General features: G+C 35.8%; 1 protein-coding gene across 26 annotated transcripts in view; it reads right to left on the reverse strand.

The window, feature by feature from the left end:
• Positions 1-27,889, reverse strand: part of DNAH14 (dynein axonemal heavy chain 14) — a 499,118-nt gene that overhangs the window by 420,258 nt on the left and 50,971 nt on the right. For 22 of the 26 annotated variants that reach the window (XM_054519536.1, XM_054519533.2, XM_054519594.1 and 19 more), the window contains exons 9-10: positions 7,937-8,081; positions 3,353-3,484 (exon numbers count right to left, since the gene is read on the reverse strand). The exons of 1 other annotated variant lie outside the window; for it this stretch is intronic. In XM_054519536.1, coding sequence (XP_054375511.1) covers positions 3,353-3,484; positions 7,937-8,081 — 277 coding nt within the window. Of the gene's footprint in view, positions 1-1,929; positions 2,282-3,352; positions 3,485-7,936; positions 8,082-27,889 lie in introns of those variants that run through there. 3 more of the 26 variants (XM_054519649.2, XM_054519652.2, XM_054519657.1) reach the window with 3 other exon arrangements.

Raw genomic sequence — 27,889 nt, forward strand, 5'->3', positions numbered from 1 at the left:
AGACAACTACTCATCCCACAGAAATACAAACTACCATCAGAGAATACTATAAACACCTCTATACAAATAAAATAGAAAATCTAGAGGAAATGGATAAATTCCTGGACACATACAACTTCCCAAGACTAAACCAGGAAGAAGATGAAACCCTGAATGGACCAATAACAAGTTCTGAAATTGAGGGAGTAATTAATAGCCTACCAACCAAAAAAAGTCCAGGACCAGATGGAATCACAGCTGAATTCTACCAGAGGTACAAAGAGGAGCTGGTACCATTCTGTCTGAAACTATTCCAAACAATAGAAAAGGAGGGACTCATCCCTGACTCATTTTCTGAGGCCAGCATCATCCTGATACCAAAACCTGGTAGAGACACAACAAAAAAAGAAAATTTCAGGCCAATATCCCTGATGAACATCGATGCAAAAATCCTCAATAAAATACTGGCAAACCGAATCCAGCAGCACATTAAAAAGCTTATCCACCAAGATTAAGTCGGGTTCATCCCTAGGATGCAAGGCTGGTTCAACATACACAAATCAATACACGTAGTCCATCACATAAACAGAACCAATGATGAAATCCACATGATTATCTCAATAGATGCAGAAAAGGCTTTCAATAAAATTCAACACCCCTTCATGCTAAAAACTCTCAATAAACTAGGTATTAATGGAACAGATCTCAAAATAATAAGAGCTATTTATGACAAACCCACAGTCAATATTATACTGAACAAGCAAAAGTTGGAAGCATTCCCTTTGAAAACTGGCACAAGACAAGGATGCCCTCTCTCACCACTCCTATTCAACATAATATTGGAAGTTCTGGCTAGGGCAATCAGGAAAAAGAAAGAAAGGTATTCAAATAGGAAGAGAGGAAGTCAAATTATCTCTCTTTGCAGATGACATGATCATATATTTAGAAAACCCCATCGTCTCAGCCCAAAAACTCCTTAACCTGATAAGCAACTTCAGCAAAGTCTCAGGATACAAAACCAATGTGCAAAAATCACAAGCGTTCCTATACACCAATAATAGACAAACAAAGAGCCTAATCATGAGCAAACTCCCATTCACAATTGCAACAAAAGATAATAAAATACAACTTACAAGAGATGTGAAGGACCTCTTCAAGGAGAACTACCAACAACTGTTCAAGGAAATAAGAGAGGACACAAACAAATGGAAAAACATTACATGCTCATGGATAGGAAGAATCAATATTGTGAAAATGGTCATACTTCCCAAAGTAATTTATAGATTCAATGCTATTCCCATCAAGCTACCATTGACTTTCTTCACATAATTAGAAAAAACTACTTTAAATTTAATATGGAACCAAAAAAGAGCCTTTATAGCCAAGACAATCCTAAGCAAAAAGAACAAAGCTGGAGGCATTATGTTACCTGACTTCAAACTATATTACAAGGCTGCAGTAACCAAAACAGCATGGTACTGGTACCAAAACAGATATACAGACCAATGGAACAGAACAGAGGCCTCAGAAATAACACCACACATCTACAACCATCTGATCTTTGAAAAACCTGACAAAAACAAGAAATGGGGAAAGGATTCCCTATTTAATTAAAAGTGTTGGGAAAACTGGCTAGCCATATGCAGAAAACTGAAACTGGACCACTTCCTTACACCTTATACAAAAATTAACTCAAGATAGATTAAAGGCTTAAATGTAAGACCTAAAACCATAAAAACCCTAGAAGAAAACCTAGGTAATACCAGGACAGAGGCATGGGCAAAGACTTCATGACTAAAACACCAAAAGCAATGGCAACAAAAGCCAAAATTGACAAATAGGATCTAATTAAACTAAAGAGCTTCTGCACAGCAAAAGAAACTACCATCAGAGTGAACAGGCAACCTACAGAATGGGAGAAAATTTTTGCAATCTATCCATCTGACAAAGGGCTAATATCCAGAATCTACAAAGAACTTAAACAAATTTACAAGAAAAAACAACCCCATTAAAAAGTGGGCAAAGGATATGAACAGACACTTTTCAAAAGAAGACATTCATGTGGCCAACAAACATATAAAAAAAAACCCTCATCATCACTGGTCATTAAAGAAATGCAAATCAAAACCACAATGTGATACCATCTCATGCCAGTTAGAAGGGCGATCATTAAAAAGTCAGGAAACAGCCGGGTGCGGTGGCTCACGCCTGTAATCCCAGCACTTTGGGAGGCCAAGGCGGGTGGATCACGAGGTCAGGAGATCAAGACAATCCTGGCTAACACAGTGAAACCCTGTCTCTACTAAAAATACAAAAAAAAAAAAAAAAGTCAGGAAACAACAGATGCTATAGAGAAATAGGAATGCTTCTATACTGTTGGTGGGGTGTAAATTAGTTTGATCATTGTGGAAGACAGTGTGGTGATTCTTCAAGGATCTAGAACTAGAAATACCATTTGACCCAACAATCCCATTACTGTGTATATACCCAAAGGATTATAAATCATTCTACTATAAAGACTCATGCACACGTATGTTTATTGCAGCACTATTCACAATAGCAAATACTTGGAACCAATCCAAATGCCCATTAATGTTAGACTGGATAAAGAAAATGTGGCACATATACACCATGGAATACTACGCAACCATAAAAAAGAATGAGTTCATGTCCTTTGCAGGGATGCCGATGAAGCTGGAAACCATCATTCTCAGCAAACTAACACAGGAACAGAAAAACAAACACTGCATGTTCTCACTCATAAGTTGGAGTTGAACAATGAGAACATATGGGCACAGGGAGGGGAACATCATATACTGGGGCATGTCATGGGGTTGGGGGCAAGGGGACGGATAGCATTAAGAGAAATACCTAATGTAAATGATGGGTTGATGGGTGCAGCAAACCACCATAGCACATGTATACCTATGTAACAAACCTGTACGTTCTGCACATGTATCCCAGAACTTAAAAGTATAAAAAAAAAAAAAGAAAAAAGAAATGTACATCCTCAGGCTGTGCCTACTGAAACAGAAATCTCTTGTTTTATCAGGCCTTCTAGGTGATTCTCTTGGCCACTGAAGTTTGAGAGTCATCATCCTTAGCATTTAAATATATTAAATTTCATAAGTTGTATATAGATATACACATATATGCATTCATATATATAAAAATATATATTCATTTGCATTTTATATCATACCTGGAAAAATTCTTGTATATAGTAAATACATAGTACCAGTTAGTTGGTTAATTAATCACCTTTGTTCCTTATCTTTCCATTTCAGATACTTTTTCCAGGGATGCAATTTGGATCAATTGCTTCAGCCAGTAAATTGCAACTTTGATAAATATGATACAATTAAAGAATTACCTTTAGAAAAGTACTTTTCATCTCTGAAATTGCTTTATTCCTGATGTCCTCAAGTTGTTTCAATGCCTGGGTAGCTTGCTGTAACTGCTCTTCACAAAATTCATCTAGAGAGTATGTTCGAGAACTATCCAGCTAATTAGATGATAGTAAATGTTCAGTGTTAGAAAGTCAAAATTCATATTTAAAAAAGAGAAAATATTTGGTCTTTTCATGTCATAAAGAAGACTCCATATTTTTCATTTTCTTCTGTATATCCCATATGACTTACATGTTTTTCAAATTTAAACACTTGTTAATCTAACTAAATCTTGATTAAAATACAGAAAAATACATTGCTGTTTTAAATAATAATTAAGATTAAATCGAAGCAGAAAATTCAAGAGCTGATGTGTTGTTGAAACATTTATGCATGCAGAGAATCCACCAATCCCAGAAACTACTTTTACTTTTGAAGTCACCATTATCTGTAACAATTTAAAACACAAAGACAAAATACAGCATTATTGGGGAAACCAGCACCCAATATTTCAAAGTATGTTCTTTTCTATTTTCCCTAAGTGTCAGCTGGTCTGAGAAATAAAGAGAAAGAGTATAAAAGAGAGAAATTTTACAGCTGGGCCTCTGGGGGTGACATCACATATCGGCAGGTTCCGTGATGCCCCTGAGCCACAAAACCAGCAAGTTTTTATTAGGAATTTCAAAAGAGGAGGGAGTGTACGAATAGAGATCACATGCTTCAAAAGGCAATAAAATATCACAAGGCAAATGGGAGAGCAAGATCACAAGGCCAGGGCGAAATTAGAATTACTGATGAGGTTCCATGTCCCACTGGGCATGCATTGTCATCGATAAACGTCTTAACAGGAAACAGGGTTTGAGAGCAGAAAACCGATCTGACTAGAATTCGCTAGGCTGGAATTTCCTAATCCTAGCAAGCCTGAGGGCGCTGCAGGAGACCAGGGCATATTTCATCCCTTATCTTCTACTGCAATAGACAGACACTCCCAGAGCAGCCATTTTAGAGACCTTCCCCTGGGAATGCATTCCCTTCCCAGGGTTATTCCTTGCTGGGAAAAGAATTCAGCAATATTTCTCCTATTCGCTTTCTGCAAGAAGAGAATGACTCTATTCTGCCCGGCCCTGCAGGCAGTCAGACCTTATGGTTATCTCCCTTGTTTCCTGAAAATCGTTGTTATCTTGTTCTTTTTCAAGGTGCCCAGATTTCATATTGTTCAAACACACGTTTTAAAAACAATTTGTACAGATAACGCAATCATAACAGGGTCCTGAGGCGACATACATCCTCAGCTTACAAAGATGACAGGATTAAGAGATTAAAGTAAAGACAGGCATAGGAAATTATAAGAGTATTGATTGGGGAAGTGATAAATGCCCATGAAATCTTCACAATTTATGTTCAAAGATTGCAGTAAAGACAGGCACAAGAAATTATAAAAGTATTTATCTGGGGAACTAATAAATGTCCATGAAATCTTCACAATTTATGTTCTTCTGCCATGGCTTCAGCCGGTCCCTCTGTTTGGGGTCCCCAACTTCCCACAACACAGCATAAAGAGGGTAAAATTAAATAATTCAAATAAAGTTAATTTTATTCAGAATTCATTCAGAATCTACAAGGAAGAAATCTCTATCAACTATGCTATGAATTAATCTCTGGTAATACAAAATCATAATGTTCCATACATGCATGTATATTACATCATTCTTCCTTCTTTCAGTATTGTTTTTCCACTACTGTGTTTATTAACAAAATACATTTTCATTAATAAATATACAGATATCTTTATCTTTTATCATATAGTTATATTATAAAAATTAATAAATGTATCTTCCCACAACAAAAAAGATTGAAAAGTACTGCTCTTGCTTAAAATTTTGGATTTATTCTTTAAGTTTCCATTCTCCTGGTCCCATATCTGACTACCAGGTCCAAATTTTTCAAAATTTCCCTGCCTTTCTGGTCTTACTGACGACATCCTAATTACAGTCTTTATTGCTTATACCTGCATTTATCCAGTACTATAATAATTGATCTCTATTACCCAAGTATCTCTCCACTACCAATTTTTCCCAAAAACCAATATCACAATAATTTTCCTAAAATACCATGTTCAAAAACTTTGAATAGTTGTTCTTTAAGAGTAGTTCTCAAAATTTATCCTGCCTAACAGTTAACTGAGGAACCGATTTAAAATGTAGATTACCAGCACCACTCACTGCCCTCTCTTGCAAAAGGAGTGGGACACAAATATTTACATTTTTATTAAGCACCCAAATACTGCTCAATAAAACAAACTTCACTCGAATATGAAACATGATCCAAAGTCTCAACTCTACATGATTCTGTCAACTTGGATAAGTGGCAATCTCTCTAGAACTAAGTTTTGTCCAAATAGGTGAATTTTATTCAAAATTCATTCAGAATCTAGCTGGGAGAAATCTCCATCAACTAAGCTAAGAATTAATCTCTGGTAATACAAAAACATAATATTCCATCCATTTGAAAGTGAAGATTTGAACAAAGAACATATGTTCTTTATCTTCCAGTTCGAGAAATTCCACCCTCTTTAAAGGTATGCTTTCATCCCAGCAGAGTACACGTATGACCACCATTAATGGCATTAACTTCTGAACAATCCCATTCTTCACATTGATAACCTTGCTTCATTCTCCTTACATCCTCGTTGTCAGTCTTCATTGGCGTCTGCATCCCTGGGCTATGCACAGCCTTCCGATTCTAATGCACAACTGGCCACCCCGACTCCTGACCCCAGCTTGGTTCTCCAGGATATCAATCTCTGCTCTTCCTCCATCTAAACCTGGCTTTTCCACATACAGTATCAGAAATTCCCATTCTTGTAAATTGCCCTCATAACAGTCACCACTAGGAGTGCCCCTGCCCTATGGGCAGGTTGAAATCCTACTTTTCCCCTACTGTGTTATTCTTGGCCTGACATTCAAGAGCCAATCTAACTTTCAAATCAAATACATATTGAATGCCTTACTCACATTTATATTATTTACTTAAAAGCCTTATCTCCTCTTCTATGGCTATTCAAATCCAGCACAGCCTAGCTCAAAATATGAGGCATGACCTAACTTTAATTCCAAATAAGGCTAATCTCTGCCTCCTCTGGATTTCTGTAACATGACTGTTTTACAAGTATTATTTGCCAGTAAACATTCCTTACCTTATACTTTGCTAATGGGTTAGGTAGAATGATTAGCACAACAAAGAAACTAGAATTAGTTTTCATTTTTATATATAAAGAATTATTTCTTCCCATGAACTGTAAGCAGATTGAAAACAGCAAAGCTTTGTTTTTCACTTTGTATTCATCTCCTTTGCACAGCATTTTGCATATAATAGATAATAAATACTTACATATTGTCTGGAAAAGTCTGTTCTCTTCCTCCTGATGTTCTATATTAAAGCTGACATGGCCTAAGGTCTCTAGGAAAGAGCCCTAACACTTCTTCTCTATCACTGGTAATGTTCTCTATCATTTGGTAGCATTTAAGGCACAGACTTCAAAGGTATTTTAAAGTCTTTTATGCCTTCCCACCCATCATTAAAAATTAATAAATTTTGTCACTCAGCCATTTACAAAATAATCTGGTATCACAGATTATTTTATTTCCTTCTACATGAAAACCATATCCTATTTCCTTCTACATAAAAACCAAATCAAAAAGATTCCTCTGTGAAATGTCTCCTACTTAAGGTGAATTTAATCCTTTTGAAACATAAACATTCTCTATATAAGTATAAAAAATATACATCTATGTGATAATTCCTCCTCCTTCATTAGTTTATTCTTTTATTCACTCAAAGACTATTGTTGAGCAACTACTATGTATCAGTCATTACACATAATCAATTCTAAACATACGATGTTGATTTACAAGTATTGATCTTGTTACATGTAGTCAACACAACTGATTTTCGAGCTAATTATCAAATATTTAACTTGTCCAAGCCCCTTAACAATTCCTCTTTCTTAGTCTAGATAACTCTATCAATTTTACTTTTCTCCCCATACATTGAGTGAGTGAAGTAAAATCCACTAGAATCTTGTTCAATTGTAGACTTAATTAGTTCTAGGTACTTAACCACTCAAAAGAGCTATCTTATATAAATTAAATTATTCCATTAAGAGGCTCACTTTTTCTAGAATCTTGAAATAGGAGAATTCATAAATTTAACCAAAACTTCTCAGTTGAAGCTTATGAAAATATCTGGACATGCTATACTAGAGGAAGAATATCAATTATGTATAAGAGATAACTGATTATTTTAAATAATATTACACATTCAGAAATACATTTGAAAATAAAGGGACTTATAGACTTAGGTTAGGCATAAGGAAGAAATTACAAGAAATGTTAACTATTAAAATTTATTGCAAGGAACCCACATTCTTTGCAGATATTTTAGAACAGTAGTAATCGAAAGAGATGGTTTATTTATGAATTTAGAAATCTGTTTTTAATTCAAAATGCTATTTTTCTTCCTAGTTTCTATATACCAATATTAGCTTATAGTAGTATACTTCTACTCACCTTTACAAGGCATATGGCAGATAGATTATTTTCATGGTCATTATAATTTTTGAGATTAATTGCATCTTCACAAAGTCCTCTTATATAAAGCAAACAGGTTTGAAATAAGTCATCAGCCAAAAAAAGATGGTGGTACAAAAATGACCTGAAAGTTAAAAAATTTCTACAGATTTATCTCTCATTCAAAATGAATAAAATTAATTTAGAGGTTAGTAGTATGGTTTAGTTAATATCCTCATAGTCAAAATGTTTTACATCTACCCCATTTTAAATGATAATGATTAGTAAGCACTAGGGGTTGTGTTTGGATGATAATGTTGTAGGCAAGGTTCTGGGGCTAGGTGTGTTGAATAAGAACAAAATAGGAGGGGGAAACAAGTAATGACATTCTGTTATGCCACTGAGTTCTAATAATTTTGAAATATGAGGAAATATTATATAAAATGAATTATATGTCCTCGATGTATTAAATTCACTAAATCTAAATAAATTCCTTCAATGTACTTTTCTCCCAATTATAGGAAAAAATACTAACTGGAATAGGGACCACTGGGAGAATGTTTCTTAAAATTTCCAACTACCTATATCCTAAAATAAAGAAGATGGGCCCTTTTCTTTTCTCTGTCTTTTTCTACTAGTCTAAATAATGATCACAAAGGTGAGACAAATCACTACTAACTGCACTGGAAATAATAGAAAGACAGAACTCGGGGAGAAAAGGGCAGAGTAGAAGAGATGAGGTTCCTTAAAAATTGGATCAAGTAAAGCAAACTTCCCTGTGCAACGTGGAGAAGAGGGGGCCTTCTGCCCTGAATCATCCCTTTGGAGTGGCTGATTTTTAAGGGTTATCAAGCTCATAATATACAGAAAATATAAAAATCAGAAATTATCTCTTCCCTCTTTCTATTTTACAGTTGAGGGCTTTATATATTATAAAGGTAGTGAAGTTTAAGCTTCATGGGTTCATCATTTACACTGCCTATTCCAAAGCCTTGTACTATTTATCTTAAAGAACCCTCCCCAATTATATAAGCCTCACATAACATAAAACTACTCCTAGACATAGAAGAATTTGATGACATCCCTCTAAGTATCTGATACAGAAAAAGAGATTATGCTAAAGACATGTGGTACATCATAGAAAGTAAAATATCACAAAAAGCAAACACAATCTCAGTATTTATTAACAAGACAGTGACTATCAAAATTTAGGTAATAATAAACTCACATTATTCAGCATTTGTTTAAAGTTTTCTTTTTTTCTTTTAAAAATGTATTAAATTTTGGTTTGCATATTTCAACATAGATATGAAAATGGGGAGGGTGCACATAAAAATAATTATAGACATGGAAAACATGAAAAAATTTATAGCTGTAATGCATGATCTAACAAGAGAAAAATAACACATCGACTGATGACTGTCTTCAAGTATTATAAGGAATTCACCACAGATTTCTATTTTATTACAAAAGAAAACAAAATACATTATCCACAACATAACTCACACACAAACTAGAACTGCTGGGTATTAGGGAACATATCACAAAAGACTATTACTACTCAGGTACTGGATTCCAGGAAAAATGAAATAGACATACTGTTCACTGTTCTTCCTGCTCAGTACAACTAAAAACTCTGGACATTACATTAAAGCAAACATAAAAAAAACATTGAAAGGTGGGGAAGAAAAAGCAAGGTGGCTAGAAATGACATGCTGGTAAGTTCCCTGGGTTTCCTTTTTGCCCAATATATCCCAGACTTGAAGCTGAAGAAACCAGTAACCTAGAAACACCAATGGGTACAGATTAAAAAAAAAAAAATCCATTGCCTAGCTAAAGGACCGGGAAAGGGGCAGCCTACCATGACAGAAACTTTTATTCGATAACTGTTCTATTCCAGCCAAATACCACAGGGAAAAAAGGGTGAGTGGGAAGCCTAGAGTTCTACTCTTGGTGAATTGTTATAAAGCACCCTTAATGCCTCCATGGAGGGTTTTCAGGGAAACTGAAGTAGGGAGCTTGGACATTTGTCCCCATTGGGTGGTAATATGTAAAGAAATAGCAGACATAAAGAAGAACCAAATGGAAATTTTAGAATTAAAAAATACAATGACAGACATACAAAAAAACTCAATGGATGAACTCAATGACAGCATGAAGCAGACAGAGAAACAAATCAGTGAACTGACAGAAAAACAGAAATTATCCAATCCAAACAACAGGAAAAAAATGAGGGAAGTGAATCGTTTGAACCCAGGAGGTAGAGGCTGCAGTGAGCTGAGATCATGTCACTGCACTCCATCCAGCCTGGGCAACAGAGTGAGATTCCATCTCAGAAAAAAGAAAAAAAAAAAAAAAAGAACAAATCTTCATTCACCTGTGGGATTACAAAATCGATCTAGCATTTGTGTCTGAAGTCTCAGAAGGAGAGCTTAAAGAAGACAGGGCTAAAAAAAAAAAAAATACTTGAAGAAATAATGGCTGAAACATTCCAAATTTGTCAAAAGAAACGCAAACCTAGAGATTCAAGAAGCTAAGGGAACTCAAAACAGGATAAAGACAAAGTAATCCACACCAAAAACATGTCAAAGTCAAACTTCTGAAAACTAAACACAAAGAAAAAACCTTGAAATGAGCAAGAGGAAAAATACTTTATCTATCGGAGAAAAACAATTCAAATGACCATGGAGGTCAGAAGAAAGTGACACAATGTTTTTCAAGTGCTGAAAGAAAGGAACTGTCAACCCAGAATCCTATATCTAGCAAAAATGTTCATGAATGAAGAGGAAATTAAGACATTCTGAGACAAAGGAAAAGTAGAAGAACTTGTGTACTAACAGACCTACACTAAAAATATGGCTAGAGAAAGTTCTTTAAACAGAAATCAAACAACCAAACAATAAAAGAGGGAATACTGCAACATTAAAAAGGAAGAAAGTACATGATTAAAAAAAATAAGCAAATAGAATATTCCTCTCATGAGCTTTCTAAATTCCACTTGATGACAGAAGCAAAAATTATAACATTGTTTGATAAAGTTTCAAATGTATGCATAAAAACTATTTAAGACAATATATTACAAACAGGAAGGTAAAGAAACATGAAAGTTTCTACATATCATTCAAACTGATAACATTATAACATCAGTAGACTGTAATATATACATAATCTTATACTATAGCAACCACTAAAAAAGCTACACAAAGAGACACATTGAAAAATACTATAGATAAAAAATGGAATTCTTAAAAATGTTCAAGGCAGGAAAAATAAAACATAGAAACAAACAGCAGAGAGAAGGAACAGAATAAAAAAAATGGCTTACAACTTAAAGCCCATATAAATAATCAGATTAAATTTAAATAGTCTAAATATGGCAATTAAAAGACAGAGATTGGTAGAATGGATTTTAAAATATGGCATATGCTAGGCAACAGTGGCTTATGCCTGTAATCCCAGCACTCTGGGAGGCTGAGGCAGGCAGCTCACCTGAGGTTGGGAGTTCGAGACCAGCCTGACCAACATGGAGAAACCCCATCTCTACTAAAAATACAAAATTAGCCGGGCGTGGTGGTGCGCGTCTGTAATCCCAGCTACTTGGGAGGCTAAGGCAGGAGAATGGCTTGAACCCGGGAGGCGGAAGTTGTGGTGAGTTGAAATCTTACCATTGCACTCCAGCCTAGGCAACAAGAGTGAAATTCCATCTCAAAAAAAACAAAACAAAAAAACAAAAAAAAACCCATGGCACAACTATATGCTGTCTATAAGAAACTCACTTCAAATATAGGCATATCAAAAGTAAAAGGATGGAAAAGATATATTGTGTAAACATTAATCAAAAGAAAACATAGTGGCTATATTAATACCAAATAAAGAAACTACCAGAACAAAGAACAAAGCAAACTACCAGAAATACTGAGGGACACTATACAATGTTAAAAGCATCAATCCACCAAGAAGACAGAATAATTCTAAAAGTGTATGCACCAAACAGTAGGGCTGCAAAACGTCAAACAAAAACTGAACTGAAAGGAAAAAGAGACAAATCCACAATTACAGCTGGAGACTTCAGCACTCTCTCAACAACTGACAGAACAACTAGGCAGAAGATCAGCAAAGATACAGAAAGCTAAACAACTTTTCAACCAAGTGGATCTAAGCAGTGTTATAGAATATGCCACCCAACAATAGAAGAATACACATTCTTTTCAAGTTCCCATGGAACATATATCAATAAAGACCATATCCTGGAAACAACAACAACAACAACAACTCAACAAATTTTTAAAAAATCATACAGACCAATTTCTCACCACAATGAAATCAAACTAGAAATTAGTAATAGGAAAAAAACAATAAAATATCTAAACACTGGAAATTGAACGAAAACACTGCAAAATGGGTCAAAGAGAAAGACTCGAGGAAAATTAAAAATTCAGTGAACTGAATGAAAATACAACATATCAAAATATGTGGTATACAGCTAAACCAGTGCTGACAGAAATTTGTAGCACTGAATGCTTACATTAAAGAGGCACTGCGATATCAATAATCTAGGCTCTCACTTTAAGAACTTAGAAAACAAAGAACAAACGAAACCCAAAGCAAACAGAGAAAAGAAATTATAATGATAGGAGCAGAAATCAATGAAATGGAGAAAAGAACAACAATAGAGAATGGGCAAGGACTTCATGTCTAAAACACCAAAAGCAATGGCAACAAAAGCCAAAATTGACAAATGGGATCTAATTAAACTAAAGAGCTTCTGCACAGCAAAGGAAACTACCATCAGAGTGAACAGGCAACCTACAAAATGGGAGAAAATTTTCGCAACCTACTCATATGACAAAGGGCTAATATCCAGAATCTACAATGAACTCCAACAAATTTACAAGAAAAAAACAAACAACCCCATCAAAAAGTGGGCGAAGGACATGAAGAGACACTTCTCAAAAGAAGACATTTATGCAGCCAAAAAACACATGAAAAAATGCTCACCATCACTGGCCATCAGAGAAATGCAAATCAAAACCACAATGAGATACCATCTCACACCAGTTAGAATGGCGATCATTAAAAAGTCAGGAAACAACAGGTGCTGGAGAGGATGTGGAGAAATAGGAACACTTTTACACTGTTGGTGGGACTGTAAACTAGTTCAACCCTTGTGGAAGTCAGTGTGGCGATTCCTCAGGGATCTAGAACTAGAAATTCCATTTGACCCAGCCATCCCATTACTGGGTATATACCCAAAGGACTATAAATCATGCTGCTATAAAGACACATGCACACGTATGTTTATTGCAGCATTATTCATAATAGCAAAGACTTGGAACCAACCCAAATGTCCAACAATGATAGACTGGATTAAGAAAATGTGGCACATATACACCATGGAATACTATGCAGCCATAAAAAATGATGAGTTCATTTCCTTTGTAGGGACATGGATGAAATTGGAAATCATCATTCTCAGTAAACTATCGCAAGAACAAAAAACCAAACACTGCATATTCTCACTCATAGGTGGGAATTGAACAATGAGAACACATGGACACAGGAAGGGGAACATCACACTTCGGGGACTGTTGTGGGGTGGGGGGGAGGGGGGAGGGATAGCATTGGGAGATATACCTAATGCTAGATGACAAGTTGGTGGGTGCAGCGCACCAGCATGGCACATGTATACATATGTAACTTACATGCACGTTGTGCACATGTACCATAGAGCCTAAAGTATAATAATAATAATAATAATAATAATAATAATAATAAAAGAAAAAAAATTGTAAAAAAAAAAGAAAGAAACAAAGAGCTGATTCTTTAAAAACATCAATAAAGCAAACTTCAAATAAGACTGAAAAAAAGTGAAAAGGCACAAAGGATCAGGAACAGGAATGAAATAGGGGATATCAAGATTGATTCTGTAGACATCGAAGGTATCATAAGGAAATATTATGAATAATTCTATATATAAATCTGACAACTTAGATGAAACGTACCAATTCCTCAAAAAACACAAACTACAACAACTCACCCAATGTGAAACAGATAATCTCAGCAGCCCTATACCTATCAAGAAAATTGAATTCATAATTTAAAAACTTCCAAAGAAGCAATCTCCAGGCCCAGATTATTTCACTGGACATTTCTATCAAATGTTTAAAGAAGAATTAACACAGATCGATATCAGTAAAAGGGCAAAATACAGGGTCTCAGGCCTTTATTACCTCCCACAGAAAGTTCAACTAGCAGCTATTCACAGACAAGAACACCCTTGTGTTCCCAAAACTTGGAAAGGCCTGAGAAAGCTGCAGGGACCACAGAACACAGAACCAAAAGCAAAAACAAAAACAAAAACAAACAAACAAAAAAAAAAACCCCTGCCTTTGAAGGAGAAGAGAAATTATCTCACTTTGATCCCACTGCCCCTCCTTTCCCCAAGATGGCTCAGTGCAACAAAGAAAAAATTTCCCAGGTTCCACAGTTTCTACAGTGGGAAAATAGAATAGAAAACAGACATCCAGTTTCCCTGGCATTCTGATATGCTTCCCAAGAAGTCCACTCCAGTCTCACTTCATAAGGAACACAGAGAGTAACAGCATGGCTAGACCACCCGGGTTCAGGTAGAGATAAAGCAAGGAGACAGAGCCCATGGCAACCAGCCTACAGATCTTGGTGGCAGCTCTGTGTACCTGCCAGCGGTAGTATGCAATCTGAGGTACCAGCTAACAGCATAGCTCCCTCACAAATCCTAGCTGGTCACTCCCAGAAGTGGTGGGAAATTCTACCTGGCTTATATCCCTAGATGGCTCAGCCTCCAGTCCAGCCTCAGACCCTGCCCCAACGCCCCATACAGAGAGAGAAATACCCACCACAGCACAATATAACAAAGGACAGGAGCTAGTTCTTCTACACCCAGCAGGTTAAACAGCACTCAGTTCAGGTTCAAAGCCCACCCCAAGGCCCTGCATAAGCAGGAAGGCAAACCTCATCTGTGTATTTCTACTAAGCATAGCAGCTGGTCCCCTCCATCCTAAGCAGTGCCCATCCAACTGCAGAACTCAATCAGTGGTACCATTAGGCCAGGGGAATATATGTTGTGGCTCAGCCAGATAAAAGACAATTGCAGTGTCCAGCCAGCAGTTCTGCTTGATTGCAGAGCTCAGTCGGGGTCTCACCAGAGACTAGAGCCCAGCCAGCTTCCCTACCCTAACTCAGATCAAAGACAGCAGCTCAGCAACCTTGAGAACCCAAAAGCAAGTTCTGCCTCACCAAGGTCATTACCAGCTGGCCCACTCAGAATAACAAGGTAAACAGTGAAAGGTGTATCTCTGCCAAAGAAAATCTATGACCAAGCACAGTGACTCATGCCTCTAATCCCAACACTTTGGAAGGCTGAAGCAGGTAGATCCCTTGAGCCCAGGAGTTCAAGACCAGCCTGGGCAACACAGTGAGGGACTGTTTCCACACACACAAAAAAAATAATAATTCAGTGGATGTGGTGGCATGCACCTGTGGTCTCAGCTACTCAGGAAGGTGAGGAGGATTGCTTGAGCCCAGGAGGTTGAGACTGTAGTGAACCACAATCATGCCTGGGCCATAGAGCAAGACTCTGTCTCAAAAAAGAAAAAAAATAATAACTATAAAAGCTGAAAGAGGTGTCTGTCTCCTTACAGGCACAGACATCAACACAAGAACATGGGATTACAAAGACTCAGGAAATCATGACACCTCCCAAAGAAACTAACAAAGCCCCATCACTTGGCCCTAAAGAAGTGGAAACCTATTAAATAGCAGACAAATAATTCAGCAATATCCTCTTAAAGAAGCTCAGTAAACTACAAAAAGATATGTGTAAGAAATTAACTCAGAAAACTATATACAAAATTAGAAGTCTAAGAAATAAAAAGAATAAAAGAAGCAAAATACAAATCCTAAAAATAAAGATACAATGACTGAACTAAATAATGCAATAGAGAGTTTCAACAGCAGGCTCAGTCAGACTGAAGAAAGAATAAATAAGGTCAAAGACAGTACATGTGAAATTATCCAGTCAGAAAAGCAAAAGGAAAAGAATAAAAAAGAATGAAAAAATCCTACATGAATTATAGAACACTGTCAAGAGATCCAAGAGTCTCAAAATAGAAGTTACAAAGTAGAAAAATGAGAAGACAGGTCAGAAATAATTAAAGAAATAATGGCTAAAATCTTCCCTAATCTAGGGAAAAATACCAACATCCAGGAAGTGCAGAGATCTCCAATTAAATTTAACCCAGAGTTCAACAACACACATAATAATTAAACTACCAAAATCAAAGACAAAAATTTCTGAGAGCAGCAAGAGATAAGAAACAGATCATATACAAAAAATATACATATACAGATCATATACAAAAAAAAAATCCCAATATAACAATCAGCAGATTTGTCAGCAGAAACTCTGTAGGCCAGGGAAGAATGGGATGATATATTAAAAATGCTAAGGGGGAAAAACAACCCCTGCAAGCCAAAAATATTTTCCCCAGCAAAGCTGTCATTCAGAAATGAGGCAGAAATAAAAACTTTCCCAGACAAATAAATGCTAAGCAACTTAATCAGTACCAGGCCTGCTTTACAGGAATTGTAAAAGAGAGTTATTTAAGCTGAAAAAAGCCACTAAATGATAACATGAATCAAGAGTACAAAATTCAATGCTATAAATAATACTGAACCATATTCAGAATACTGTAGGACTATAATGGTAACATGTAAAGCAATTCCTAGTACAAGGATTAAGACAAAACTATTAAAATAACTATAGCTAAAATAATTTGTCAGTGGATACATATTACAAAATGATGCAAATTCTGGCATCGAAAACATAAAACGTGTTTCAGGAAGAATAAAAGCGTAGAATTGTTGTATGCAATCAAAGTTAAGTTGCTATCAGTTTGAAATAGTCTGTTACAGGCATAAGATGTTTTATGTAAGCCTCATGGTAACCACCAAGCAAAAATCTCTACTAGACACAACACACAAAAAAAGAACAAATTCAAAGAATGCCACTACAGAAAACTATCAAAACACAAAGGAAGACAGCAAGAAAGAAACAAAGTATCTATAAAACAACCAGAAAACAATGAACAAAACAGCAGTTTTAAGTCCTTACCTGTCCATAATTATCTTGCATATAAATTGATTAAATTCTTCAATAAAAAGACTTAGAGTGACTAAATAGATTTAAAAAACAAAGACTGAACTATAGAATGCCTGCAAGACACTCATTTACTGCACTTTTAAGGACACACATAGATTGAAAGTGAAGGGATGGAAAAGACATTCCACACAAATGGAAAGAAAAAGAACACGGGTGGTTATAGTTATATCAGATAAAATAGACTTTAAGTCAAAAACTATAAAAAGAGATGAAAAATGACATTAAATAATGATAAAGGAGTCAACTTATCAAGATGATATAACAGTCATAACTATATACACACCCAACATTTGAGACCTTAAATATATCAAGCAAATATTAAAGAATTTAAAGGGAGAGATAGATTACAATACAATAATAGTAGGGGATATCAATAACCAATTTTCAACAATGGACAGATCATTCAGACAGAAAATTCATAAAAAAAATTGAACTTAACACTTTAGACCAAATGGACTTAATAGGTAAATACAGAATATTGCATCTAACAGCAACAGAATACACATTGTTCTCAAGTGCACACAAAACATCCTCCAGGATACATCACGTTAGGCCACAAAACAAGTCTCAGCAATTTTAGGAGGACTAAAATAGTATCAATTACTTTTTCTAACTACTGTGGTATGAAAATAGAAATCAATAACAGGAGGAATTTTTGGTAATTCACAAATACATAGAAATCAAACAACATGTTCTTGCACAACGAATAAGCCAATGAAGAAATTAAAAATGAAACTTAAAAATATCTTGAGACAAACAAAAATAGAAATGCAACAGACCAAAACTTATGGGATGCAGTAAAAGGAGTTCAAAGAAGGAAGTTTATAGCAATAAATGCTTACATCAAAAAAGTATAAAGATCTCAAATAAACAACTTAATGTTATGCCTTCAGAAGCTACAAAGAAAAGAAACTAAGCCAAAATTAGCAGAAGGAAAGAAATAATAAAGACCAGAGCAGCAACAAATAAAATAGAGTCTAGAAAAAATAATTTAAAAGATCAACAAAACTAAGAGTTAGGTTTTTTTAAAGATAAAATTGACAAATCTTTAGCTAGACTAAGAAAAATGGAGAGAAAACTCAAAATCAAAAATGAGAGAGAAAACATTACAACTGATACCACAGAAATACAAAGGATCCTAAGAGGCTGTTATGAACAATTATGCACCAACAAATTGGATTACCTAGGAGAAATAAATAAATCCTAGACACATATCACCTACCCAGACTTAATCATGAAGAAACAGAAAATCTGAACAGACCAAAAATAAGAAAGACAACTGAATCAGTAACTAAATCTCCCATCAAAAAAAAAGTGCAGGACCTGGTTGCTTCACAGCAGAACACTACCAAAAATTTTATGAACTAATACCAATACCTCATAAACCCTTCCAAAAACTGGAAAGAAGGGAATGCCTCCAAACTCTTTTTATGAGGCCCAGCACTACCATGATGCAAAAGCCAAACAAAAATATTACAGGAAAGAAAATTACAGGCCAGGACAATATCCTTAAACATGGACGTAAATATCTTAAACCAAATTCTAGCAAACCAAATTCAACAACGCATTACAAGGATTATTTACCTAAGTTAACTAGGATTTATCCCTGGGATGCAAGAATGGTTCAACATACACAAATCAATAAATGTGATACATCACGTTAACAGAATGAAGGACAAAAACCGTATGATCATCTCATTAGGTGCAGAAAAAGCATTTAATAAAATTCAACATTCTTTCATGATAAAATCCTCAACAAATTAAGGATAGAAGGATTGTACCTCAACACATTGAAGGCCATATATAATGAGGCTGCAGCTAACACTATGCTTGTTGGTAAGCATAGTAAAAAATTGAAAGTACTTTCTAAGACCCAAAACAAGGATGTCCACTCTCACCACTTCTATTCAACATAGTAGCAGAACTCTCACCACTTCTATTCAACATAGTAGTAGAAGTCCTTGTGTGAGCAGTTAAGTAAGGAAAAGAAATAAAAGACATCCTAATAAGAAAGAAAAAACTAAAATTTTTGCTGTTTCCTGACAACATGTTCTTAAATAAAGAAAAACCTAGAGATTCCACGAAGAAAATGTTAGAATAAACAAATATGGTAAAGTTGCAGAACACAAAATCACACATAAAAATCAGTAGTGCTTCTATACTCTAATAATAAACCATCTAAAAACACTCAAGGGAACAACTGCATTTAAATAGCCACACAAAAAATAATAAAATACTTAGGAATAAATTTAATCAACGAGGAGAAAGATCTATACACTGAAAACTATAAAATGTTAATAAAAGAAATGGAAGAAGACACAAATACATAAAAAAAATCCTATGTTCATGGATTGGAAGAACTAATGTTGTTAAAATGTTTACAGATTCAATGCAATTGTCATCAAAATACTAATGTTATTTTTATAGAAATTTTTTAAAATCTTAAAATTCGTATGAAACCACAAAACCTTGAATAGTCAAGGCAATCATGGGCAAAAAGAACAAAGCAGGAGACATCAAACTACCTAATTTTAAACTAATCTTAAATCTATAGCAATTAAAACAGCATGATCTTGGCCAGAAAAAAAAATCAGACATATATACCAATAAAACAGAAAGGGGAACCCATAAATGAACCTATGCATGTACAAACTGATTTTTGACAAAGTTGTCAAGAATACACAATGGATAAAGGATAGTCTCTTCAATAAATAGTGTTGGGGAAACTGGACATCCATATGCATAAGAATTAAACTGCAACCATGTCAAACCATCTCATTGTAGTTTTGATTTGCATTTCTCTAAAGATCAGTGATGTTGACCTTTTTTGCATATGTTCATTGCAGCACTATTCACAATAGCAAAGACATGGAATCAACCCAAATGTCCATCAATGATAGACTGGATAAAGAAAATGTGGTACATATACACCATGGAATACTATGCAGCCATAAAAAGGAACAAGATCATGCCCTTTGCAGGGACATGGATGGTGCATATAGATAACTGTCTCTATTGGGGAAAAAAAAAAAAAAAAAAAAAAGGAAAGAAAAATACAAAAATTAGCCAGGTGTTGTCACAGATACCTGTAATCCCAGCTACTCAGGTGGCTGAGGCAGGAGAATCACTTGACCCTGGGAGGCAGAGGTTGTAGTGAGCCGAGATCACACCACTGCACTCCAGCCTGGGTGACAAAGCAAGATTCCCATCTCAAAAATAAAAACAAAAACAAACAAGCCAATTAGAAAATGGGCCAAAAGCCTGTATAGACATTTCTCAAAAGAAGACATACAAATGGCCAAAAGATGTACGAAAAAATGCTCAGCCAGGCACCTGTAATCCCAGCACTTTGGGAGGCCGAGGCAGGCAGATCACAAGGTCAGGAGATCGAGACCATTCTGGCTAACACAGTGAAAGCCCATCTGTACTAACAATACAAAAAAAAAAAAAAAAAAAATTAGCTGGGCGTGGTGGCACATGCCTGTAGTCCCTACTACTTCAGAGGCTGAGGCAGGAGAATCACTTGAACCCGAGAGGCAGAGGTTGCAGGGAGCTGAAATTGCACCACTGCACTCCAGCCTGGGCAACAGAGGATGACTCCATCTCAAAAAAAAAAAAAAAAAAAAATGCTCAACATCACTAATCATTAGGGAAATGCAAATTAAAACTATAATGATCTAGCCAAAGTCCAGCCTATTAAAAAACACAATGAAATATCACCTCTGAAAGTCTACTATCAAAAAAATGAAAAATAAACGAGTGTTGGCAAGGATGTGGAGAAAAGGGAAAGTTTATACAATGTTGTGAGAATATAAATTAGTTCAGCCATATGGAAAACTGTATGGAGGTTCCTCAAAAAACTAAAAATAAAGTTACCATATGATTCAACAATCCCACTTCTAAATATTTACCCAAAGATTTGAAATAAGTATGTCAAAGAGATATCTGCACTCCCATGTTCACTGCAGCACTATTCACAACAGCCAGGTTATGGAATCAACCCAAGTGCCCATTAACAGATGGACAGGTAAAGAAAATGTGGTACCTATACGCAATGGAATACTATTCAGAAAGAAATTCTGTCATATGACACAACATGGATAGAATCGAAGAATATGCTAAGTTAAATAAGTCAGGCACAAAAAAAAATGACACACGTTCTCATAAGCAAAATCTCAGGCAATCAAACTGAAAAAAGCAGGGAGTAGGATAGTGTTTACCACAGGCTGAGGGTAGGGGAAATGGAGGAGATTATGGTCAAAAGATACAAAGCCTCAGATGGGAAGAATAAGTTGTTGTTTTGAGGTCTACAGCACAGTGTGGTGAATATAGTTAATAATGGTGTGTACGGCACATTTCAAAAGTGCTAAAAGTAAATTTCAAATGTTTTCACCCAAAAATATAAGTGTTTGAGGTGATAAATATGTTAACTAGCTTGATTTAATTATTCCACATTGTATTCATAAACTTTAACATCATTTTGTATCCCATAAATATATACAACTATAATCTGTCAATGTAAAATAAAAGTAAATAAATATATAATATCATTTAAGTCAGAAAAAAATAAAAATTAACACCAATCTACAACAATCTCTCCTGGAAAACAGGAGGAAGAAGAAACACTTCCTAGTTCATTTTATGAAGCTAGTAATATCCTGATATCAAAACCAGGTAAAGTTAAAAAAAAAAAAAAAAAAAAACAAACTACAGACCATCATTCCTCATGCAAAGATCCATAGCAAAATATTATCCAAGAAAATTCTCTAAACTATGTACAAAGAATTATGCATCATGACCAATAGGGATTTATTCCAGGGATGCAAAGCTGGTTTTGTATTCAAAAATCTATCAATGTACTTTACCATTGTTAACAGGCAAAAGAAGAAAAAAATCACATGATCAAATAAATTTATACAGAAAAAAGCATGTGACAAAATTCAGCACACTTTTAGGATAAAAACTCTCAGAAAAATAGGAATAGAGAGAAACTGCCTCAACTTGACAAAGAGCATTGTCTTTGTCAAGAGCATTGACAAAAGTCTACAGCTAACATTTTAATAGTGAAAGACTCAATCTTTTCCTTTAAGATAGGGAAAAAGTCAACAATGTCCATTCTTCACCACTTATTCGACATAATGCTGGAAGTTCCATCCATTATATAAGGCAAGAAGAGGAAATAAAGCCATATAGATCAGAAAGGAAATAAATTGTCCCTATTTACAGATAACCAATATTCTATGTAGAATATCCCAAAAAATATATTTAAAAACTCCTAGAACTATTAAGTGAGTTCAACAAGGTTACAGCATATAAGATCAATATATGAAAATCAATTGTGTTTCTATATACTAGCAATGAACGCATGAACATGTAAATTAAATACTCAACCCTATTTATAATTACTCAAAATAAAATGAAATAGACATAAATCTAACAAAACATTTCTGGTGATTAATTTTATGCGTCGACTTGAGTGGGCCGGCAGGTGCCCAGATTTTTATTTAAACATTATTTTGGGTGTTTCTGTGAGGTATTCCTGGATGAGATTAATATTTGAGTAGGTAAACTGAGTAAAACAGATTGCCCTCTCCAGAGGGGTTGGACCTTAATATGGTTTGAATGTTCCCTCTAAAATTCATGTTGTAATTTAATTACCATTGTGAAGATATTAAAAGGTAGGACTATTAAGAGTGATTAGGTCAATTAAGGCTCTGCCCTCATGAATGGATTAATGCCATTATTCTGGGAATGCATTATTACTGCTGGAGTAGGCTCCTGATAAAAAAGAAGAGTTCAGGCTGGGCACAGTGGATCACACCTCTAATCCCAGTAATGGAAGGCTGAGGCAGAAGGATCAGGAATTTCAGATGAGCCTGTGAAATATAGTGAGACCCTATCTCTAAAAATGTTTTTAAAAATCAGCCAGGCATGGTGGCACATGCCTGTAGTCCCAGCTACTTGGGAAGCTGAGGTGGGAGGAGTGCTTGCATACAGGAGCTTGAGGCTGCAGTGAGCTATGATCACAACACTGCACTCCAGCCTGGCTGACAGAGTGAGATTCTCTTAAAAAATATACTTGTAATAGAATGATTTATATTCCTTTGGGTATACACCCAATAATGGAATTGCTGGGTCAAATGGTATTTCTGGTTCTAGAGCTTTGAGGACTTACCACACCATCTTCCACAATGGTTGAACTAATTCACATTCCCACCAACAGTATAAAAGTGTTATTTCCCCACAGCCTTTCCAGCATCTGTTGTTTCTTGACTAATAATCACCATTCTAACTGGCATGAGATCGTATTTCATTGTGGTTTTGATTTGCATTTCTCTAACGTTCAGTGATGTTGAGCTTTTTCATGAATGTTCACTGCAGCACTATTCACAATAGCAAAGACATGGAATCAACCCAAATGTCCCTTAATGATAGACTGGATAAAGGAAATGTGGTACATATACACCACAGAATACTATGCAGCCGTTAAAAGGAACAAGATCCTATCTTTTGCAGGGACATGGATGGAGCTGGAAACCATTACCTTCAGCAAACTAACGCAGGAAAAAAACTAAACACCGCATGTTCTCACTTATAAGTGGGAGCTGAACAATGAGAACGCATGGACACAGAGAGGGAAACAACTCACACTGGGGCCTGCTTGGAGGTAGAGCTGGGGGAGGAAGAGCATTAGGAAAAATAGCTAATGCATGCTGGGCTTAATACCTAGGTGGTGGGTTGATAGGTGCAGCAAACCACCATGGCACACATTTACCTATGTAACAAACCTGCACGTCCTGCACATGTACCCCAGAACTTAGCTCACACCTGTAATCCTAGCACTTTGGGAAGCCAAGGGAGGTGGATCACGAGGTCAGGAGTTCGAGACCAGCCTGGCCAACATAGTGAAACCTCATCTCTACTAAAAATACAAAAAATTAGCCGGGCATGGTGGTGGGCGCCTGTAATCCTAGCTATTCAGGAAGCTGATGCAGGGGAATCGCTTGAACCCGGGAGGCAGAGGTTGCAGCAAGCCGGGATTGCACCACTGCACACCAGCCTGGGTGACAGTGCAAGACTCCATCTCAATAACTAAAATAAAAGAATTCACAACCTGATTTCCTCTGTCTCACAAGCTTGCTTGCTTGCCCTTCTGCCTTCTACCTTCTTCCATGGAACGACCCAGTGCAAAGGCCCTAACCAGATGCCAGTTGTCAAGTTCTTAAACTTCCCAGCCCTCCGGACCCATAAGACAAATATGCTTCTTTTTCTCCATAAATGATCCAGTCTGTAGTATTTGCTATAGCAATGCAAAATGAACTGAGACAGGCCTCATCCAATCCATTGAGGCCTGAATAAAACAAAAATGCAGAGTAAGAGACAATTCTGTCTCTCTCTTCCTGTCCTCAAGCTGAGACACTGGCTTTCTCCTGTTGTTGGATTTGAACTTGGACTGGAACTTAAATCACTGTCTCTCTTGGTTTTTAGGCCTTTGGACTCAGACTAGAAGGGGAACTATACTATACTATCAGATCTCCTGGGACTCTAATTTACCAACTACAGGTCTCAGGTCTATCTCTGTCTCTGTCTCTCTCTCTCCTCTCTCTCTCCACATATACTTGTAGCTATTGTAAATGGGACTACTTTCTTGATTTCTTTTTCAGATTATTTGCTGTTGGCATATAGAAATACTACTGATTTTTGTATGTTCATTTTGTATCCTGTAACATTACTGAATTTGTTTATCAATTCAAATAGATTTTTAGTGGAGTCCTTAGGTTTTTCCAAATACAAGATCATATCATCTGCAAACAAGGATCATTTGATTTTTTACTTTCCAATTTGGATGGCCTTTATTTCTTTCTCTTGTCTGAGTACTCCAGCTAGGACTTCCAGTACTAGTTTGAATAACAGTGGTGAAAATGGGCATCTTTGTTGTATTCCATATCTTAGAGGAAAGACTTCCAGCTTTTCCACATTCAGTACAACAATGCTAGCTGTGAATCTGTCATACATGGCTTTTATTATGTTGAGGTATGTTCCATTTTATAGCCAGTTTTTAGGAATTTTGGTCATGAAAGGATGTTGGATTTTATCAAATGCTTTTTCAGCATCAACTGAAATGATCATATGGTTTTTGTCCTTCATTCTGTTGATATAATGTTTCACATTGATTGCTTTGCATATCAATCAATATGCAAATGTTGCAAATGCAAATGTTGATATGTTGAACTATCCTTGCATCCCTGGGATAGATTCCATTTGGGTCATGATGAATAAACTTTTTAATATGCTGTTGAATTTAGTTTGCTAGTACTTTGTTGAGGATTTTTGCATCTTTTTTTTAAGGGATATTGGCCTGTAGTTTTCTCTTTTTTTTTTTTTTTAAATAAGCCTTTGTCTGGTTTTGGTATCAGGGTAATACTGTCCTCACACAATGAGTCTGGAAATATTCCCAACTACTCTATTTTTCAGAATAGTTTGAGTAGGATTGCTATGGTTCTTCCTTAAATGTTTGCAAAATTCAGAAGAAGCCATCAGGTCCTAAGGTTTTCTTTGCTGGGAGACTTTTTTTTGTTACAGCTTTGATCTTGTTACTTGTTACTGGTATTTTCAGGTGTGCTTTGGGTTTTATCTCTTTGGTGTTCTACAACCTTCTTGTACTTGAATATTGATATCTTTCCCTAGGTTTGGGAAGTTCTCTGTTATTATTCCTTTGAATAAACTTTTTACCCCTAACTCTTTTTTAACTCTTTTTTAAGGCCAATAACTCTTAGATTCACCCTTTTGAGGCTATTTTCTAGATCTTGTAGGCATACTTCATTTTTTTTATTCTTTTTATCTTCTCTGTGTATTTTCAAATAGCCTGTCTTCAAGCTCGCCAATTCTTTCTTCTGCTTGATTAATTCTGCTATTAAAAGACTCATGCATTCTTCAGTAGATCAACTGCATTTTTCATCTCCAGAATTTCTGCTTCTTTTTGATTATTTCAATTTGTTGTTAAATTTATCTGATTGCTTAATTCCCTCTCTGTGTTATCTTGAATTTCTTTGAGCTTCCTCAATACAGCTATTTTTTTTTAATTCTATGTTTCGATAAGTTATTGGGGTACAGGTGGTATCTGGTTACGAGTAAATTCTTTAGTGGAGATCTGTGAGAACCTGGTGCACCCATCGCCTAAGCAGTATACACTGCACCATATTTGTTGTCTTTTACCCCTCACCCCCACCCAGCTCTTCCCCCACAAGTCCCCAAAGTCCGTTGTATCATTCTTATGCTTTTGTGTCCTCATAGCTTAGCTCCCATATATCAGTGAGAACATACCATGTTTAGTTTTCCATTCCTGAGTTACTTCACTTAGAATAACAGTCTCTAATCTCATCCAGGTCACTGCAAATGCTGTTAATTCATTCCTTTTTATGGCTGCGTAGTATTCCATCATATATATACCAGGGTTTCTTTACACGCGTATTGTTTGATGGGCATTTGGGCTGGTTCCACGATTTTGCTATTGTGAATTGTGCTGCTCTAAACATGCATGTGCAAGTATCTTTTTCGAATAATAACTTCTTTTCCTCTAGGTAGATATCCAGTAGTGGGATTGCTGGATCAAATTCGTAGTTCTACTTTTAGTTCTTTAAGGAATCTCCACGCTGTTTTCCATAGCAGCTCTACTAGTTTACATTCCCACCAGCAGTGTCGAAGTGTTCCCTGATTGCTGCATCCATGCCAGCATCTATTATTTTCTGATTTTTTGATTGTGGCCATTCTTACAGGAGTAAGGTATCGCATTGTGGTTTTGATTTGCATTTCCCTGATCATTAGTGATTTTGAGCATTTTTTCATATGTTTGTTAGCCATTTGTATACCTTATTTTGAGAATTTTCTATTTATGTCCTTAGCCCACTTTTTTATGGGATTGTTTTTTCTCTTACTGATTTGTTGGAATTCATTGTAGATTCTGGATATTAGTCCTTTGTCAGCCCACTTTTTCATGGGATTGTTTTTTTCTTACTGATTTGTTTGAGTTCATTGTAGATTCTGGATATTAGTCCTTTCTCAGATGTATAGATTGTAAAGATTTTCTCCCACTCTGTGGATTGTCTGTTTACTCTGCTGACTATTCCTTTTGCCGTGCAAGAGCTCTTTAGTTTAATTAAGTCCCCCCTATTTATCTTTGTTTTTATTGCAATTGTTTTTGCGTTTTTGGTCACAAAATCCTTGCCTAAGCCAGTGTCTAGAAAGGTTTTTCCAATGTTATCTTCTGGCATTTTTATAGTTTCAGGTATTAGGTTTAAGTCCTTAATCCATCTTGAGTTGATTTTTGTATAAGGTGAGAGGTGAGGATCTAGTTTCATTCTCCTACATGTGGCTAGCCAATTATCCCAGCACCATTTGTTAAAAAGGGAGTCCTTTCCCCACTTTATGTTTTTGTTTGCTTTGTCAAAGATCAGTTGGCTGTAAGTATTCAGGTTTATTTCTGGGTTCTCTCTTCTGCTTCATTGCTCTACGTGCCTATTTTTATACCAGTACCATGCTGTTTTGGGGACTATGGCCTTGTGGTATAGTTTGAAATCAGACAGTGTGATGCCTCCAGATTTGTTCTTTTTGCTTAGTCTTGCTTTGGCTATGCAGACTCTTTTTTGGTTCCATATGAATTTTAGAATTGTTTTTCCTAACTGTGAAGAATTATGGTGGTATTTTGGTGGGGATTGTGTTGAATTTGTAGATTGCTTTTGGCAGTATGGTCATTT

The sequence above is a fragment of the Pongo abelii genome, chromosome 1, assembly GCF_028885655.2.
Source record: "Pongo abelii isolate AG06213 chromosome 1, NHGRI_mPonAbe1-v2.0_pri, whole genome shotgun sequence".
Classification (NCBI taxonomy): Eukaryota; Metazoa; Chordata; class Mammalia; order Primates; family Hominidae; genus Pongo; species Pongo abelii.